Source organism: Choloepus didactylus, chromosome 6 (genome assembly GCF_015220235.1).
Source record: "Choloepus didactylus isolate mChoDid1 chromosome 6, mChoDid1.pri, whole genome shotgun sequence".
Taxonomy (NCBI): domain Eukaryota; kingdom Metazoa; phylum Chordata; class Mammalia; order Pilosa; family Megalonychidae; genus Choloepus; species Choloepus didactylus.
In genome coordinates, this window is record NC_051312.1 from 127,239,597 (window position 1) to 127,259,943 (window position 20,347).

At 40.0% G+C, this 20,347-nt stretch overlaps 1 protein-coding gene across 1 annotated transcript in view; it reads left to right on the top strand.

Annotated features, from left to right (window-relative positions):
* The first annotated feature begins 18,613 nt into the window (after positions 1-18,613).
* Positions 18,614-20,347, top strand: part of C6H11orf53 (chromosome 6 C11orf53 homolog) — a 40,194-nt gene continuing 38,460 nt past the window's right edge. The window contains exon 1 of the mRNA XM_037839797.1: positions 18,614-18,644. Coding sequence (XP_037695725.1) covers positions 18,614-18,644 — 31 coding nt within the window. The remainder of the gene's footprint in view (positions 18,645-20,347) is intronic.

Here is a 20,347-nt window from a genome sequence, read left to right on the forward strand (position 1 = left end):
ACTGTGACTGCAATTCAAGTCCCTAAAACTCCAGCCTCCTCTGACCCTGTTGTCTCTATCTTAGCTCACTTTTCAAGGTTCATTCTATCCTTGGTAAAGCATGGCTTCTTCAGCTATTGATCTAAATGGAGATCAGGGCTTAGTCTCATCAGTGGCCATATGTCCTTACTAGCCCAGGTCATCCTCTCAGGAGCTTCTCCACTTTATGTCAAATCCCTGACAGCTATCAGATGGCTGTCCCTTCCTCTTGCAAAGCTTTGGGCATCGAGGACTCCCTAAGCTTCTTTAGGTTGGAGATGACACCCCTAGGTCTTCACTTATTTGCCACACAGAGCTGATTAGCACCCACTGAGATGAATGAACAAATGAGCCTTCCTTTGCATGTGTTAACAGCACCACCTGCTTATTAACGTTCCCCACTGTATTTGTTTGAAGGTCTAAGTTGCTGTAACAAAGAGGCCCTGAGTAACAGTGGCTTAAAAATAAGTTTATTTCTCTCTCATGTTACAGTTCAGAAAAAGTAGGCACATGTTTTGCTTGGTACAGCCATTCAGGGACTCCTCTGTTTGATTTCTTCACCATCCTTTAGAGAATTGTCCTATCCTGCCTAGGTTGAATCTGGGTCACAGGTACATCCACATTTCAGCTCATGTGGAGAGAAAAGGTGTGAAGACACTCATACTGTTTTGAAAGTCAGACCTGGAAGTGGCACATATTGTTCCCCTCACTTTCCATTGCAGAGAGCTCTGTCACATGACCACCAGCCGAAAGGAAGACTGAGAACTGTGGTCTCTGGCTGGGTGGCCACAGGTCCGATTACCACTCAACTATGGATGAAGGCAGTGATGGATTTGGGTGGATACTAGCATCCATGATCCCCGTTTTCCTTTCCCACCCCCTCTAAAAATAGAATGATCTTGAGAATCCCACACTTTTACAAGACCAATATACAGCAAACACTCAGAAACAAAGGCAATTTCTACCAAGGAAAGGTATGAGAGTCAAGAAACTGCCCTCTAACCAGTGTAATCTGGGGAGGTTGTGTAGGGTTCTCAGGGTTGGCTGATCTCTAACCTAGTAGCAGAGTTTAGGTAAACACAGAGATAAAGAGACTTTCCAGCAGAGACCGCTCAAAGGAAGGAGAAAGAAGCCCACTTGGTAAGGTTTGCATAAACTAGTTTGGCTTGGAAAAGGGTTCATGTAGACATACAGTGAGGGTGAAAACCCAAATCACACTGGGCCAGAGTGGTTCACCCTCAGGGCCAAGATAAGGAGTTTGAATTCCATTGTGTAGGCATCGAGAGGCTATCAGAGGCTTCTAAACCAGAGTAACACCAAATGACAGAATGCAAGCAGGGTATTTAAAGACACTGATTCAGCAGTATAATACAAGGTGAAACTGAATATAAAACACAAGAGAATGGGAGGCAGGTCAGCAGGTAATTGGAATAGTCACATCAGGAGGAATTTAAGGCCTAACTTGTTTAATATTCAATAAATACTTAAGCACTTACTATTTAGAAGGTGCTGGGTTACTTTCCAGAAAAGATACATGGTCTACCTCAGAACTCAGCCTTCTCAGCCTCTGCAGAACTTGTGATCCTATGGGAAGACAAAGCAAATAAACAAATAAGAACCGTTTAGTGAAGAAAAACAAACACAGTAGAGAGATCTGTAGAAATCAAGAGAGAAAGGATTGCTTTCAAATCAAGGGTGACAGGAAGTTGTATGTGAGATGGGTTTTGAAGGAAAAATAAATTTTTAATAGGTAAACAAGAGGAGAAAAAATGTTACTGGTGGAGAAAATAGTACGAACCAAAGCTCGAAGGTAAGAAAATGTAGGAAATCTAGTAAGCAATGCACATAACAGTACAGGGTATTAGCAGAATAAGACTCCAAGGGGAGAGCTGAGCCTTGTCCTGGAGGAGCTGGGTGATAGATGAGGAATGAGTCCTCCATTTGGCAGGCCACAGAGAGCTGTTGGGATTTCGAGGTAGGGGGTGAAAGGTCAGAGCTGCTCTGAGGTTGATTGAGAAGGACAGACTGAAGGGGGGAGGTTGGAGATAAGGGAACTAACAGAAAACCACGAGACTCAGGGAAGGTGAAACACAGACTGGATCAGATTATATAGGTACACAGAAGGAGCCCAAAGGGAGGCCCACCGTGGAGGAGGGTCTGCCAGCACTTTGTAACTGGCTGAAAACGAGAAATCCAATGTCACTCAAAGATTAGCTGCTCAAAAAAAAAAAAAAGGTTGATGCTACTAAGTGAGACATTGAAGTAGAGTGTGAGCTGAGACTTGGGGTAGTGAGGGGAAATACGAGTTCAGTTCCAAATATGAAGTTTAAAGACCTGGCAGACCCAGACTCAAATAGAGATGTCTAGCGGCAGTTAAAAATGTAAGTCTGAAGCTGAGAAGATAAAGCTATTTCTAGCATCCAATATGGATGTAAAAGTTGTCTGTAGGAAGAGAGAGCTGAAGAGATAAGAACACAGACAATTGCCAAGGAAGAAAAATCCAAGCAAGAGGGTTGGCAGAACTCTAGGGAACCCACATAAATAAATTGTAGAAGAACCTTCAGGGGAAAAAAAGAAGACAGTGCCTGAAAAGCTGAAAAACCAGATGCATGCAGCATCCTGGAAAATAAAAGAATGATTCTCAAGAAGCATCAATCAAGTCTGTCAAAATAAATAAATAAATAAATACACTTCAGAATAATGCAAATTAAAGAAAAGCTGTTGAATTTGGTAACAGGTTTGTCAGTCACAATCTCCAGGACAGGAGTTGGAGTGAACTGGAGGAGAAAAACCAGTGAATTAAGCAGTGAATTAAAATTAGGAAAAGAACATAGAAAGCTAGGAAAGGAACATAGAAACCAAAGGAAAGCAGAGTAAAGAATTAATAAGGCAGAAATTAATAAGTTAGAAAATAGAACTAATAAATGCAAAAGCTATATCACTAAAAAAAATAAACTACCGACTAATCTACTTAAGAATAGGATAAAGCACCAATATACATAACAAGAAATAAGTAAGAAATCACCATACATAAGAAATTCAGAGAATCTTGAGTCTACTTTGCTCAACTCTACACAAATAAATTTGAAATTCAGACAAAATAAATAATATCTGTGGATATGGAATTTACCTAAAATATCTCCAGAAGATATGATTGTGTATTTGAAAACCACAAAAGAATTGACTGTAAAACCACTGAAATTCAGTAACATAGAGGGGTGCAAAATAAATATATAGAAATCAATAGCTTTCATATATACAAACAATAATTGGTTCAACTATAATAGAAGAAAGGACTCCATTTTTAATACCAACAAAATAAATAAAATACCTGGAATAAATTTAATAAGAAGTGGGCAAAACTTACATAAATGAAATTTAAACACTACTGAAAGACGCAAAATATGACTTGAACAAATAAAAAGAAATTAATCTATAAATATAACATGGACCCAATAAATAAATATACCAGAAGGGGGTTTTTCTTCTTTTCTTTCTTTCATTTTTTTAAAAAGTAGACAGACTAATTCTAAAGTTCATATGGAAAATAAACAAATTACAATAGCTAAGAAACTCTGGAGAAAGCAAAGAGTGATTAGCCTTACCAGGTATTAAAACAAAAAGACTCAATAATTCAAATGATGTTGGTTTGGTATGTAAATAGACAAAGGAACAGGACAGAAAGTCAAGAAATACACTGAAATATACACATGGGAATTTAGATTATGATAACGATACCATCTTAAATCAGTGCAGGAAAGATAAAATATTCAATAAATAGTTTCCCATCTGGATTCCATTTGGATCCAAGATTTAAATATTAAAAAATAAAATACTAAAAGTATTAAAGGAAAACATGGGAGAATTCCTTTACAACTGGCATGAACAAAGGCCTTTCTCATTCCAACTCAAGAATAAAAGCCATAAAAGAAGATTGAAATAGTCCAGTAAATAAACATTAAAACTTCTGTGCAGAAAATAAAGCCTGCATAAGCCAACTTGAAAGGTGAAATCACTGCCCTCCCCCCTACGTGGGATCAGACACCCAGGGAAGTGAATCTCCCTGGCAACGTGGAATATGACTCCCGGGGAGGAATGTAGACCCGGCATCGTGGGATGGAGAACATCTTCTTGACCAAAAGGGGGATGTGAAAGGAAATGAAATAAGCTTCAGTGGCAGAGAGATTCCAAAACGAGCCGAGAGATCACTCTGGTGGGCACTCTTACGCACACTTTAGACAACCTTTTTTAGGTTCTAAAGAATTGGGGTAGCTGGTGGTGGATACCTGAAACTATTAAACTACAACCCAGAACCCATGAATCTCGAAGACAGTTGTATAAAAATGTAGCTTATGAGGGGTGACAGTGGGATTGGGAATGCCATAAGGACCAAACTCCACTTTGTCTAGTTTATGGATGGATGTGTAGAAAAGTAGGGGAAGCAAACAAACAGACAAAGGTACCCAGTGTTCTTTTTTACTTCAATTGCTCTTTTTCACTCTAATTATTATTCTTGTTATTTTTGTGTGTGTGCTAATGAAGGTGTCAGGGATTGATTTGGGTGATGAATGTACCACTATGTAATGGTACTGTGAACAATCGAAAGTACAATTTGTTTTGTATGACTGCGTGGTATGTGAATATATCTCAATAAAATGATGATTAAAAAAAAAAGAAAAGAAAAGAAAGCCTGCAAAAACTAAAGCCATAAGCAAAGTCAAAAGATAAATGACAAACTTGAGGAAATTACTTGCAACTCATATCACAGAAAGCTCCTTCTCTTAGTTTGACAGGTTGCTATGTCAAATACCGCACAATGGATTGGCTTCATCGATGGGAAATTATTGGCTCACCATTTTGGGACTAGGAGAAGTCCAAATCAAGACATCCGCAAGGAAGTGCTTTCTCCCCGAAGTCTGTAACATCCTGGTTGCCGGCTGCGACAATGCTCCTCATTCCTTGGCATGACTCCCTGCCTCGTGTCACATGACAACATCATCTTTCTCTTCCGGATTGCTGATTTCCAGCTTCTGGCTCCTCCTGACTACGCTTCTTGAATAGCAACTTCATCAAAGTTTGGCTTCACCAAGCACAGCCGTTTTGCAACTAAGTTATGGTGACCGGTCTTTGGATATGTGCAGCCTCCCACCCTCCCCACCCCTCATCCAACTTGCTGCCTTGTACCTAATAATTGTGAAATAAATCCTTATTTAAATAAAATTATCTGAATCCACTTCTTGGCTTATATAGTCAAGATCTCCACTTCACCTGTCACATCTAGAATGGAAACCTTATGATTCTAGAATCCTGTGTTTTGGTAATCCAAGAATAACTCATGGTTACTAGGGAAAGGGCTTATTGTTGTACCTTCCACCACTGCGTCTTCCCCTCAGTACACCATAGGTACAGGACTCAGAGGCAGGTTCTTTCACCAAAGGAAAATGTATTAGCGTGAGGGGGTGGAATGGGCAGTCATTCACCTTTGGCACCACCATACCTGCTCATTCAGCTTTTTCACCAATCCCTAAAAGCCCTTCTCTCCTAGACCCTGGGAGTGGGCTCAGGGAATTGGTGATTTCTTTAAGTGTAAGGCTCAGGGTCCAAGACCCTCTTCAGACCCTATGCAGCACTCACCAAATAAACGCATCCATTGCTCCTGCCCCAAGAGATATTTTCAACACTTACCTTGCTTCCCGGAGGGGTCAGTGGATGCCACAGAATGGATTAGCCTGGGAAATAATATAAACTGCATCCCCAAAGAAGCCCCTAGCCATCTCATTCACCCACCTCCCATGGCTATGGGTCAGCTCCTCCGGAAGCATGCCCTGTCACCAAAGCAATACCCTTCATGCAGGGCCTACAGAACCCCCGTGCCTATAACTCCAATGTGTCTGCTCTAACAAACAAAACACTAGGATCGATTAATCATGTTTCCAGAGCTGGTGGTTTATTCTGATCCAGCAGGTCTAAGACTGAGTTTTCTCCCATGCAAATTGAGAAGTTTAATCTGCCCAATGTCTGACATCTCTTCTGATGGAAACATTTCTCTGACTGAGCTTCCCTATGCCCAAATGCCATGGTATTTGCAAAACAGCTGTTTTTAGGCTCCAGGTAAAGCTTATGGCCATGAAACTGGCTGACACATAGAAGATCCAGGTAATAAGTGACAAATTCTCCTCACTACAAATCTCAGGCAGGTCCCTCTAAGCAGTGGGACCGTTTCTGGTACTTTCCATGCCCTTCACTGTGCACCAAAGTTAGCCACTGGTTATATTCTCAAGCCACCCTCTCCTATACATGGCAAACTATGGTGGCCGAGCCCCTCCTGTCTGCACAGTCATCAGCAGTCACTGTGTCCTCCTCTACAAAGCATGAAGACTACAGATCAGACCCAGAAACTTGAGTGTGTGCTTCCAGAGCAGACACAGTCAACCCCTCAGATTTGCCTGAGTCACAACAGTTTTCACAGCTATCCAAGTGTAGGGAGGGAGAAAAAAAAAAACTCCTATCTGTATGTGTGAATCTCATTGTGCTCACTGGGCATGTGTTTGTCCATGTCCATTCTTTTCTCCATTTGCTGGGCATCTCCTGCATTACTAGCCTGTTTCCCCTCTGCCTCCCAGTAGAGCCTGCCCCTTCTGCTCTTGCACCCTGTGGAAAGGGTCTCTCGGGCTCTGTGCACTATGCAAATGGAGAGTGATAGTGACCTAAACCACTGAGCATCCCTAACTGTTCCCTTCCCATAAACAAGCCTAGGAGGTAAGAAAACCTTGGAACAAAGGCAGGCAAGGAAAACAGAAAGTGCTTTGGTTCCCACCTTGGCTGTGCCTGCTCCAGGGTCCCTCACACCTGCTCTCCACACCCTCACCTCCACCAGGTCTGCCTCACAGCAAATTTCTCCACAAAGCCCCTGCCAAGTCTTCAAGAGCCACCCAACCTGCAAAACAGGTGCTGGCCTGGAATGAGTAACGACGGTGGTTGGGAGGATCTGAGGGATGTTCCCAAGGCAAGATAAAGGAGAAAAATGCTAATCGTGCCTGCACTCTGTGGATTTGTGTTTATTTTTACCTAAACCTGTTTCCTCTCCTTTGCAGGCCTCCCCGGACAATCATTAGGCCTTAGTGTGATCCAGCAGCGTGTCTGATAGCGCAGGTGCCATGTTTCTGACCTCGCCAATGACTGAAGCCCAACCACAAACCATCATCGACCACATGCTCGCAGCAACAACCATCCACTCAATTCTGTCGAAGATTTGTTTCCTTGGTATAAGATAACGATCTTTTCAGACTATTATTTTAACATACTTAATCGTACATAAACAATCCTGGAGTTCTAAAGCAAATGCAGCAAGTGCGCTAGAGATTTTTTAAAGAACGAGCACGCACTTATTGAAATTCAGTTTCTCAGCCTAATTACATTTCAGCTTTTCTGATGCTTTCTAATATCTGAAATGCTTCTCCATGGTTCTGGACATTTCTACCCTCAACTTCCTCTAGGAAATAATTTTGAATTTTGGACACAAGACCAGCCTGCAGGGAGATGGTTACAAACTCTTCAGTGTTGTGTTCGGCTTGGGAAAGAGAAAGGCTACATACTTGGTAAAGTTCCTTACTATGAAAAATAATGGGATCCCCTTTGCTATGCTTTATGTTATACATAATTCCGCTCACACCCAGAAGCCATCATCTCCCACAGACTCTGTGGAAAGTTCGGCGCTCATTGGGAGCCCTTGATGTGCACAGAAATATAAACACAGCAAAGTGCTGTGGGAATGTAGAGAAGAGAGAGAATCCTGGGGAGAGGGTGGGGGAAGGAGGTTCGGGACATGGATATGCAAACAAATGTCATAAATGGAAAGCAGCATGAAATCAGTGCCATTGCAGAATTTCAAGCAAGGGGCACCTTAAAATGGGCCATTAGATACATCTTGGTGAATATATGAGCAAACTACTTGGAGAAGGTAACATTAGTGCTGAATTGTGAAAGATCTGTAGAATTTTACCCAGCACAGAATGAAAGAAGGGTGCCCCATTTGAGAGAATACTATAAGCAGAGGCAGAGAAGTGTGAAAGCACATGACCTATTTAAAAAACACTGAATAATCAGTTTTAGCTAGAGCATGGGTTGTGTTTAAAATGCAGCTTGTCTAGCATGATCGCTACGTATTCTGATCCAGTAGGTCTGGGATACACTGTATTTCATAAACATCACAGATGATTCTGATGCAGGTAGGCCAAGACCACACTGTGAGATGTCCTGCCTGGGGCACAGGCCTTGTGGAGGAAGTGCGGGTAGACATGGAGAAAGGATGGGGCCGGGTCAGAGAGAGCCTTGAACACCATGCTAAGGAGATTGGACTTTATTCTATCAGCAGTGGGGGATCCTATGTTTTAAAATGGTTCTCTTCTGCTTGAAAGTTTTAAAATGCTCTAGCCTCTCTAAAAAGTGCAGTGTTTAGAAGAATCTACATACTCAAGGAAGTTACTATAGGGCTCATAATTAGTTCACTTAATAATTGTATATTTTATTTTAATATAGAGCTATTAGTTGGAAGAATAAGCAAGAATGAATTAGGATGGCTGCTAGGGCACACGTCACTGGGCTCTTCTCACTTGCTTTAAGGAATAAAGGAAGCAGGTGGTAGCCACCAGAATATGGGCCAAATTTTGTCTTTTTTTCTTTTAGCAATATACAAGGTGCATATTCTGTTAGTATAAGAAGATTAGACAGAAATTCCTCAAATTTGACTCTGCATTAGAATACCCTAGAAGCTCTTTTAAACTATAGCTGTCATTCTAGAGCATCGGTTCTCAACCTTTTGTGATCTCTGGACCCTTTTACTCTCTTATAAATTATTGAGGACCCCAAATAATCATTAATGTGGTTATACACATATTTATTGTATTTTAAATTATCATTCAAATTTCTGATTATTATCTTAGAAATTAAAACTAATAATTTTTAAAATATTTATTCATTTAAAATAAACCTGTTACACGTTAACATAAATAACATTTTTATGAAAAGTAACTATATTTTCCAGATCAACAAATTTTAATGAGAAGAGCTGCACTGTGTAACATTTTTGCAAATCTCCTTAATGCCTGGCTTCATAGAAACAGCTGGATTCTCATATCTGCTCCTTTGTTCAATCTGTTGAGATATTACAAATCATGTAGCCTCTAAAAACTTCTCTGTACATTCATAAGAGGATGAGTAAAAGGCAAATAACTTAATAGTTTTATTAGGAAAGTAGGACTTTGATGAACCAGTCTCAGGGACCCTAGGGGTCTCTAGAACATCCTTTGAGAACTGCTTCCATTGGTCTGAAATGGGGCCAGGGCATCTGAGGCACAGCCAGGCGTGACAACCACTGGATAAGACCTGATTGAAGCCCTGAAACACCAACTGTTGTACACAATGTCCAGGAACTAACTCTACTTGGTACTGCAGGATAGAACCAAAAGTAAGTGGCAATTGGGGATAGTTAAAGAGGAATGAGGGAAATGTCAAAAAGTACCTAAAATCCAATTTCTTTCAATTTTACTCTAGAGGAGTTCACGACTCTGGCTATAAAGACCATGTTAAAAAATCAGAAAGCTTGTTTGAAACATAGCTATCTGGGCCCTACTCCCAAAGATTCTGAAGTAGTGAGAATGGTATGGGGACTGAGCAAAGGTGTTTTTAAACAGTTTCACAGGTGACTCTGCCAGGTGTAGGAACCTGTGCTGTAGATCATATATTTATGTTTTATATATAATAAAAAGGTGATCTGGTTGTATTAAAATAGCAACCGTTTTATTTTATTCCTAAATAAAAATGTTTTCCTAGAATTCCACCTTCACCTGAGAGATGCTCAGCTTTTAAAAATCATGCACCTATAATCTGACTATTACTGGCATAGTACATACTGGGAAACATAAGCTTTTTCATGCATACTATTTTCTTAAATCTAACCCTAAATTAAAGAGACGGAAAATGCCGCTGCTATTCATAAAGCAAATAATGGATTCCTTGTTTTTGTAGTAAACTTTTAAGATAGTTTGCTCCTAATGGAAACTCACTGTTACCGAATAGAAATCTTCTTAGGGAGGAAAAAAGTACCCTCATATATAATCTACATAGGGGATGCAAATTGTACAGAAACAGACACCAAAGGATTTGCATTTAATCAAATCTAGAGCAAGTCATTTCAGAAGCATCACTACCATGCACAGAAACCGTTCCCACCAGGACAGACCAAGTCTGTCCAGGATTCCAGGATCCCTTTCTGCTTACCAATTGTGTACACCATTTGCCAGAAATCCTACATTGCTGTTGAGACAGAAAAGTCATCAGAAAAATCCAAAATGGAAAGTGGTAAGTTAATGTCAGTTATTAAACAATTAATAATCCTACTGTTTATTTTTGACATCACAGAGTCATAATGTGTAAAATAAAGGAAAAGAAGAAATATCAATAACTGTGGCTTGAAGATACAAAAATATTAAAACAGCCCAGAGACAAAACAAAACTGTCTTAAATTTTCAGTAACATTTTAAAAATTCTAGTCACATGTAATTACTAATTGCTTGCTTTAATTTTGCTGCATAAATAATTATTTATTCTGAAAGTTCAATTCAGTTAAACATTATTTTCATAAAATGAGAGCTTGAATATTAAAGTACTCTTTGCGTATAGTGAAATTTTATTTTAAATGTAAAAACTTCAGGTAAGTCCTCAATAATAAAGTACAGGAGAAGAATCCACACTTCTGTAGAATTTTTATTCATGTATCTTGCTTTAGACTATTAAGGCTAAGAATGAAGGACTTCAAATTACAGATGATAAGGAAGAGTCAGAATTGTTATTTCATGAATTCAAACTATATGTAGATCTTTCTGGGTTTGGTCATCCTGAGGATACAAATGTTAGCATCAACATAGAATGACAGCCACCTATTCAGTTGAGTTTTTTTAAGTGAGCATTTTAAATGTTAATAATAATCACAGAAAAAAAATGCCTCGTAAAGTACCTTGAAAGAAAAAGCAATATTTTTTTAAGTGGCACAGCTTTTCAAGTCTGATCTCAAAAGATAAGAAGCTTGTGAGGCTCACAAGAGCACCTGTCTTCTGTACTGGCTGGAGCATCAAATTGATTTTTGACGGCAGCTCTTAGTAGAAAGCTTTCGGATCCAGCTATGAGGTTTAAAAGGTCCAGGGGTAGGGGCAGGTGTTAGGAAGAAGGTGTGGATACCTATGGAAAGGCCAAGCCAAAGTTTCTATAAAATGTTAAAATACATTAACTAATTTGGCCTCACATCTTTAAAAGTTTAAGAGAGTCTATTTTTATTTCAAGATTAATATTTCACCAGTATTATATATGGTCTTCTGCTTAATTAATATTTTGAACATTTCAAGATTGTTGGGAATTTGAAGGTTAATACTTTGCCTTTCCTTGTATTCTCCTGAAGTTTTCCCACAATAAAACTAATAGAGCATCATCTCCCCAGAACAGAAATGGAAAACTCAAATGCTGAGTGTCTTATGGTGTATAGCTAGTACTGTTTTCCTGGGTGAGTAACTCTGCTCTTGCCTGTGACCCTGATCCTCAGGGAGGCAGGATGAGCTGGGGACAGAGGAGTTGGGAGAGATGTACACAAAGCTGGGGCTGGCATGGATGTCCAGGATCTCATTCCTGACACTTTCCTGATGGGCAGGGGAATGGAACAAAACATAGTAGTAGTCGCCCAGTAAGCCATCATTCAGGCTTTTATTCTGCACAGTCTTGAGTGACAGCATGCCTACATTTCAGTATGATGTAGGACTAAAATTCCAAGAGATTATTGTCTAGCATCTTAATTTTGCCATCATCTAGTCAAAAAAATTCAAAATATAAATTTTGTTACTTTCTAAAGTTATAGGATGTATTTTTTTTTCCTTTAACTTTGACCTATCTCTTTAAGACCAAATTTTCTTACCTTATGTGACAAGTACCTGCTTAGGGACTCTAAAATTTAAAAGCAAGAAAATGTATTCCAGAGAATGTCATCAAAACTAGTAAAATAAGAGGTGCTTCAAAAACTATAATTGTATTTGATACTTAATTACTAAAAACAGCTTATGAATCACATACTTTTTAAAAATTAAATCAATTCAGAATATATGAGTTGGATTTGATGGAGAAAAAGTTTAATTTTCAAAAACAATATTAAAGCAACACTGCCAATAAATCTACTATGGGCCAAATTGTTCATCAAAGTAGATGGGAATGGGGAAGGATGTAACTGAGACAATTTGCTGTGAATATATATTTACAATACTACAGTGCAAAAATTTTTTTTTTCCAACTTCTAAAGGATAAATTCATTCCTATTAATAAATTTGCTTGTGCTTTCTCCCCGGAAACACATGCCTTTGTTTTCTCAACAACTGATCTGAATGCAAGTTTGTATTTAGAGTATTTGAATAAAACCTCGTTAGCGTCTCCTGGTTTATGCATGTGTGGATTCTTTAAATAGACACAATGCACAGGAAAAAAAATATTTTGGAATGGGAACTCCAACAACATTTTTTAAACTCCAAGTATCAATCCTTGGCAAAAAAAAACAAGAAAGGAGAGTGGAGTAGTTTAAGGAACATTCAGAATTCTCAAACACAAGAATACTGCAGGTGATATTTTAATGAATTTGTGCTAGGTTTCACTGCTTGGTCAATATTTAATTCACTTTTCGTACTGTTCTAAAATGTAGGCATTTGCAATCCTGCAGCGCTCCTTTGGAGTGGGCTTGTCCCCACTTTCTCTGTTTTCCAGCAACCCATTCTCTCGTGAAGTCCCAGTGAAAGACTTTCATTCCCATCCCTTAGGAAACTGTCCTTTCCCATATTCTAATCCAAACCCTACAGTTTTCTCAGCCCTCATTCTCCTCAACTTCTGTAAAACATTTCATCTTCTCCACAGATATTTATTAGGCAACTACATCAAGTACGACATACTTGATGCCATTAATCATCCCTTTCTCCACCACACTCCCTCTTTCTTTTATTTCCGTGGTACCCTCCTACATTTCTGACCCCTCCTTTTTTGCCCCCTGATTGTCCCTGGCCACTCCTTCCCCTTCGCATCACCACTGGAGCCATTTCCTAAGGATCAGTGCTTGAATTTCTACTCTTCTCTTGCTACAAAGTCCTCCTTGGAGAACTAACTTATTTTCATAACTTTAATTATCAGTTAAACAGTTTTAAAACTGTTTCTTAGATGTACAGTTCTAACTCCAGTCCAAATTCTTGTCCATATTCAAGAATTTTTACTTCAGTTTACCACCACAACCGCAATCTCAACATATTCAAAACTAAGCTCCTCTTCTTTCTCCACCAGAACTGACTCACTTCCCCACCTCCTTGATTTCTCTTCTTAATCATGGCATTCTTTTTCATTGCATGTGTGTGCTTTCTTTTGAAAGGCCCATTGAATCTGTCCCTGTCGTTTCTAGTATTCTGGCTAGCCTCTGTTTTAACTGTTCTCATCTTCTCCTGCTTCTACATGTTCTATCCATCCTAGGATCTACTCTCAAACTAACCTTCCAAAGTTGTTCTTTTATCACATACTCACATGTTTAAAAAATTTTAGTGGTTTTAGTGTACATTTTTACAGTCGATTTTCAAGACCTCCAGCATTTCCAATATTCTCAACTAAAAACTCAAAAGGTGCTTCCAACAAATATTTATTAAGCACCTTTTGTGTGCCAGGCACTGGCATGTGGGGTGCATCAGTGAGTAAAAATAGTCAAAGATCCCCACACACATGAAGCCTACAGTCTAGCAAGGGGCAGACAAATAACCAACTTAATAAAAAAGTAAAGTATATAGTATATTAGAAGGTGAAAACTGCTATAGAGGAAGAAAACATAGAACAGGGTAAGGGGTGTTGAGAATATTTCATGGGGGGAGTTGTGATTTTAAATATGTTCTCATTGAGAAGATGACATTTGAGCTAAGACTTGAAGGAGACAAGGGCATTCATCCATGTGGATAACTGGGGTGGAAATATTCCAGAGAGAAGAGCTGGTCAATGCAAAGGCCCTAAGGCAGGTGTGCTCGGTGTGCTTTGGGGACTGGCTGTAGTGCAGTGAGCAAGAGGGAGAGGACTGGGAGGCGAGATCAGAGGTATCAGGGAACAAGATCATGTAGGACCATTGTAAAGACTTTGGTTTTTATTCTGAGTGAAATGGGGTGCCACTGTAACGTTCTGAGCAGAGGAGTGACATGATTAGACTTTCTTTTTTAAAGGATCCCTCTGGCTTCTCTATTGAGAATAGATTTGGGGAGTGTTGGAGAGGTGCCAAGGGTAGAAGCAGGGAGACCAATTAGAAGGTAGATCTAATCTACATGTAGTCACAGTAATCGACATGAGAGATAAGAGATTGAACCTGATAGTAGTAGTGGAGGTGGACAAATGTCAGCAGATGCTGGATCTATTGTGGAGGTAGCTCCATCAGGAATTAGTAAAGGACTGGGATGTGAAGTCTGGGAGAAAGAGAGATGTCAAGGATGACGCTACAGCTTTGGGCCCAAACAACCATAAGGATGGAGTGGCCATCAAATGAGAGAGGGACAGTTTCAGGTAAAGCAAATATTGAAGGGAAGAATGGAATTCAGTTTTAGACATGTAAAACCTGAGATGTCTATCAGACATAACCAAGTCTAAAGTCTGGGACAGATCTGAGCTGGGAATATCCACTTGAAATTCATCCAACGTGCTCAAAAATAGTCCAATAACTCCAATTACGCTAGTTTCTTTCCCTTCCACATGTCTTGCTCCTTCCTGCCATGCCATCTACAAGACCTTTCTCCCTCCTCCTGACCTATCCTTCCAAGTCCAGCTAAGTCCCATGCCTTCCCACAAAACTTCCATCAACAATTTCAAACTGCACTCTTCCTCCTCCCCTACTGTTTCAAGTGTGAATACCTTATTGCGCTCACTAAAAGAGAATCTCTTTGAGGACATCTGCTATATTTTTTAATTTTATTTTGCATCCCCTGTGGCATAGAGCCCCATACTTTGCACTAAGTCAGTGCCAACTGCTACATGACACTGTTTTATGATAAAACTTCAGAAGTTTTGACCTGGTTATTTGTCATCTTGTGAACTTTATTCCTCTGTTAATCAGTATGTGGTTATTTGTTAAACTTATTTAGAATGGGTAAATTTCCTCTAGGCTCTTTGGCATATACATAAAGCATAAATTGACAATTCAGATCAAAATCACCAATTACAAAACCCTTCAGAAAAAAGTGAAACCAAGACTGTCTGAAAACTCCCAAAGGATTCAGCCTGGACTCCATCAACTTCCAATCCCTCCCTCTTCACAAAACTAGATCCACATCCACCATCAGTCAGCCAAATCTTCCCCTTCTTGCTCAGCCAGGGCTATGTGGGCTAGAGTTTGCCCCCACCTACAGAGTAACTTTGTAAAAGCCTTACTCTGTATACATATATATATATATATACCTGTGGTACTCAAACTTTAGCATGCATCAGAATCACTGGTAGGGCTTATTAAATCACAGATTGCTGGGTCTCGCCCCTGGGGTTTCTGATTCAGTAGGTCTGGAATAGGTTGATGCTTGTCCACATTTTGGGGGCCACACTTTGAGGATCACTGCTGTATATTCTCACTTTGACTTGTCTGTCTGCCTTTAACACCTGCCTTGTTCTGATTTGAGTCGACTCCAGGCTGCCAGGTGCTGACTAGAGAGCTGTCTTAGTCACTGACCTTACCACCTCCGTTCCCAGAGGTTAATGACTAACTTGTGCCCTTGATCCCAGTGTCCTCCTTCCTCTTTCAAGACCTGGTCCCATCAATCATTTTCACCTTTTCTTCTAAACCATCCTTCTGTGCTGTTCAAATATCATGAAGTGTCTCCCATCCATAAATACGTAAATAGATATAAAAGCATAAGCCCACCTCCCCTTGACCCTGTATTTCTCTCTCATTTTCATCCAATTTCTTGCTTCCCTTTCTTATTCAAACATCAAGAAGAAGTGGTCTCCCTGCCTATTTCCACTCCCTCCCTTGTCAATATCTCATTCCAGCCACCTCTCACTTCTGAAATTGCTCTACTAAGATCAGTACCAACCACTTAAATGAGAGCAATGGATGCTTTTCTGTCCTTGTCTTCCTGGACCCTTCAGCTGCATCTAATACTTTCCTTTATGCTTCTTGCCTTAAGGTCTCTTCCCCTGAATTCTGAGATGCTTTATTCCCCCAGTTTTCCTAGTTCCTCTCCAACCACCCCTTTCCTGTCTTTTCCATGGGATTCTCTCCTCCTCTGACAACCCTTCAGATGTGAATGTTCCCAGGCTTCTATCTTTAACCAGTTAGCTCAAATCTTCCCAACCAGCGTGGCAAGAATTGGCATCACATATGTTCCCGAGATAATGATCTTCTCAGCCCTTGGGAATAGCCTGATCTGGTTATCCCATTGTTCCATCCTCCAAACACTTTCCCGAAGGATTGCATCCTCTTTCCCGGTTTCATTAACTTCAAGATCATGATGGCTCCAGAATGTGTATATCCCGATCAAGCCCAAGATGGAAACTTGAGAATCACCCCTGAATCTTCCCTCTGCTTCACCTCCCACATCTAAGTAATTTTCAGATCTCTCTGCTCCTTGCCCTGCCAACTACCACCACTCAGACTCCATTATCTCTTGCCTGAATTGTTCTAGAATCCTACGAGCTGATCTTCCTGTGGCCTTGTTATTCTCAAATCCATCCTCCACACAGCTGCCACAAAAGGCTTTCTAAAATGCAAATCTATCCACACCACTCCCTTGCTGAAAAGTGTCCAGTGGCTCATTGCTGACAGGATGAAGTCCAGACTCCTGCTCACAAGAACCTTCGTGATGGACTCCTACTCATTTCTGCAGCCTCACCTCCTGTCACTTCCTCCCTCACACACCTCTTTCTGTTCTTGCCTCCAGGTGTTTGCCCAGGCTCTTCTCCATTTCTGAGTGTTGTTGTCCGTTTCATCATCACCACAGCCCCTTACCTCTTCCTTTAAGCCTCGGCCTAGCTATTACTGTGCCTTCCCTGACTTCCTCTCCACCCTCACAAGGAAGTGCCCCCATTCTGTATTTCTCCAAATATCCTAGGCATATTTTTGTCATTGCACTTACCACATTTGCATTATAACCATTTTTAAGGATTTTTCTCACCCACTAGATAGCATGTTCTTTTGTATTCCCAGTGCCTGACACATAGAAAATATTCAATAAATGATTAATGAATAAATGTAGCCTTAGACTTTCCAAAAAATAAGGCATCACTTGTAATTCTAGGAGTAACACTTGGAAGAAACATAGGAGAACAAACAAGGAGAACACTTTGGAACATATATAAGGTCTTTAAGTTTTCAATTTGAGGCTGATTTGAAAGGAGTACATCAAGCTGCTTTAATGAAAGATATATAGACTAAATCCTGTCAAAATTAAAAGGACCATTCAGTTACCTTTGTTTTGCTGAAGTCTGGTTGCATATGGTCTATTTGAGTTACCTAATACATTGTCTTGGATCCTAGGTTTTTTTTTTCTCCTTCATTTTGTACAGGTATTTTGTATAAAACTTGGTAGTTTTCAAAGCATTTTCATATGTGTGCCAGTTTAAGGGTATTATGTTCCCCAGAAAAAGCCATGTACTTTGATGCAATCTTGTGGGGCAGACGTTTTGGTGCTGATTAGATTGGAATCCTTTGAGTGTTTCCATGAAGATGTGCCCCACCCAACTGTAGGTGATAACTCTGATGAGATAATTTCCATGGAGGCGTGGCCCACCCATTCAGCATGGGCCTTGATTACTGGAGCAGAATATAAGCTGAGAAAGGAGTGAGCTTGCTACAGCCAAGAGGGACACTTTGAAGAATGCACAGGAGCTGCAGATAAGAGAGAGTTTGAAGACGGCGGTTGAAAGCAGACTCTTGCTCCGGAGAAGCTGAGAGAGGACAAATACCCCAAGTGCAACTAAGAGTGACATTTTTGAGGAACTGCAGCCTAGAGAGGAACGTCTTGGGAGAAAGCCATTTTGAAACCAGAACTCTGGAGCAGACGCCTGCCACTTCCACGAACGGAGGTTTTCCGGACGCCATTGGCCATCCTCCAGTGAAGGTACCCGATTGCTGATGGACGCTTTATGGCTTTAAGACTGTAACCGTGTAACCAAATAAACCCCCTTTTATAAAAGCCAATCTGTCTCTGGTGTTTTGCATTCCAGCAGCATTAGCAAACTAGAACAATATGCATATCTTATTTTTCCTTTTAAAACTCTGAAGTTAGCAAATGAAGAAAATGAGGCTGAGAGATTGTGATTTTCCACTGTCAGTGGCTAATATGTGACTGTGCTCCTGACTCCTGGGCCAACAACATCTTTTATCGTAATACGCCACCTCCCTCTGGCTGTGGTGTTAGTTTCTTCCTTCCTTCCTTCCTTTTTTTTGTAATACAATTTGACTCAGACCAAAGAGATCCTAGACCATCTACAAATTCAACCGGATTAGAGAATATTTTTGGTTATATGCCTAACATGCATATATTTTAGTGTATTCTGCCACACACACAAGATGCTGAAGTCTGTGCCAGGTAAAATTGCTGGTAAGTCAGCGCCTCAACTAAAATGAACTGAAGCCATCCAACCTACCAAAGAACAATTTCAGAGTTAGAAAATGTTTTAGGATTCCTCAAGTTCAACCAGTGCTTGAATGTTTCCTGTTTTAGTCCAAACATAAAGGGTGTCCTATCTTTGCTTGCCTGTCTGCAGTGATAAGGAATTTGCTAGTCCTAAAAGCAGTGTTGCCAACTTCAGAACCTCAGGGAAAAGCTTTTCTTTATAGTTGGTTATCACTATAATTTCCTCATGGTGAAAATAGCAGAATTTTCTGGTTGTTAGTGCTACAGTTTGACCTCAGTCTGGATTCCAGCTCTATTGTTACCGAACTATTTAGCCCAAACCTCAGTTTCTTCATATATAAAATGGATTAAGTGAAATAATGCATGTAAATTGTCCAGCACTGTAGTATCTTCAGTAAGTGCATGCATGTAGTTAAATACTCACTAAATTTGTTAAATACTCACTAAATTTGTTAAATGAATAAATGACTCTTCTCTTATCCTTATCCTAGTTTGAAAGCAGCAATTCTCATGTTCAATCGCTGTACCTTGGAAAACAAACAAACAAAAAAACATTTAGTTAGTGCAATAAACAGGTAACAAATTACTTTCTTCTTAGGAACATAATCTTAAAATAGTCTAGTTGACCTGCTCAGTCACATTAGGTACAAATATGATGGTGGAAGGAACACTGTCACACTGTAACCTGAATCATGCAACTCTAATTTCCACCTCATGTAGTAAATAGCATTATTTCAAGTTGCATCCAGTCCTTTATCTTGTGATTAAGGTATAAATGGTAACTCTTGCTGGAGTAAATCTTGACAAGTCAGAGTAATAAAAAGAGGGCATCAGGTTAGCAAAGAATCTGGAAATTGGGTGTAAGGAGGAATCATTGAAGGAATCATTGCCTAGAGCAAAAGAACAACTTGCCTTCAAATGTTTGACAAAATGTAGTATGGAAGATGGGATAGAGTCTGTCTTAGTTTCCCAGCTGCTATGGCAAATGCTACACAATGGGTTGGCTTAACAACAAGAATTTATCGGCTCATGGTTTCAGAAGCTAGAAGGCTTGCTTCCTCCTAGTATTGTCAGCATCCTGGCTGGTCTGAAATTTTGGGGTTCCTTGACTTTCCCATCACATGGTGATGTTCTCTCCTTCCTTCTCCAGGTTTCTGGCTTCTGGCTCCTCCATGTGGCTTTTTTTTCCCCTGTGTCTGAATTATATTTGCTTAATAAAGGACTCCAGTAATCTTGACTAAGGCCCAACAACCTCATTCAGTCGGGCCACACCTTAACTAAAATAACATCTTCAAGAGATCCTATTTACAATAGGTTTACACCCACGGGGATGTGGAGTAAGAACAAGAACATGCCTAAATTGTAGATATGTACCTCAAACCCCCACAGATCCCTGCAAAGCAAAACTAGAATCAAGTGGAAATTACAAGGAATATCTTCAGACTCAAACTAGGAGAGAACCAAAACTCTAGAACAACCACTGAAGATAGAAGCTGCCTCTCAAGAAAGTGGGTTTCTTTCACTTAAGCAGAGCTTGGATAACTTCCTATCAATGACTGGGAGATAGGACTAAACACCCTCTACTAAAGCTGCTTCAAACTCAAGAATTCTATCATTCTAATGAGAAAATAGCATCACAATAATCATCCCTTGAATATGTCCTGCAG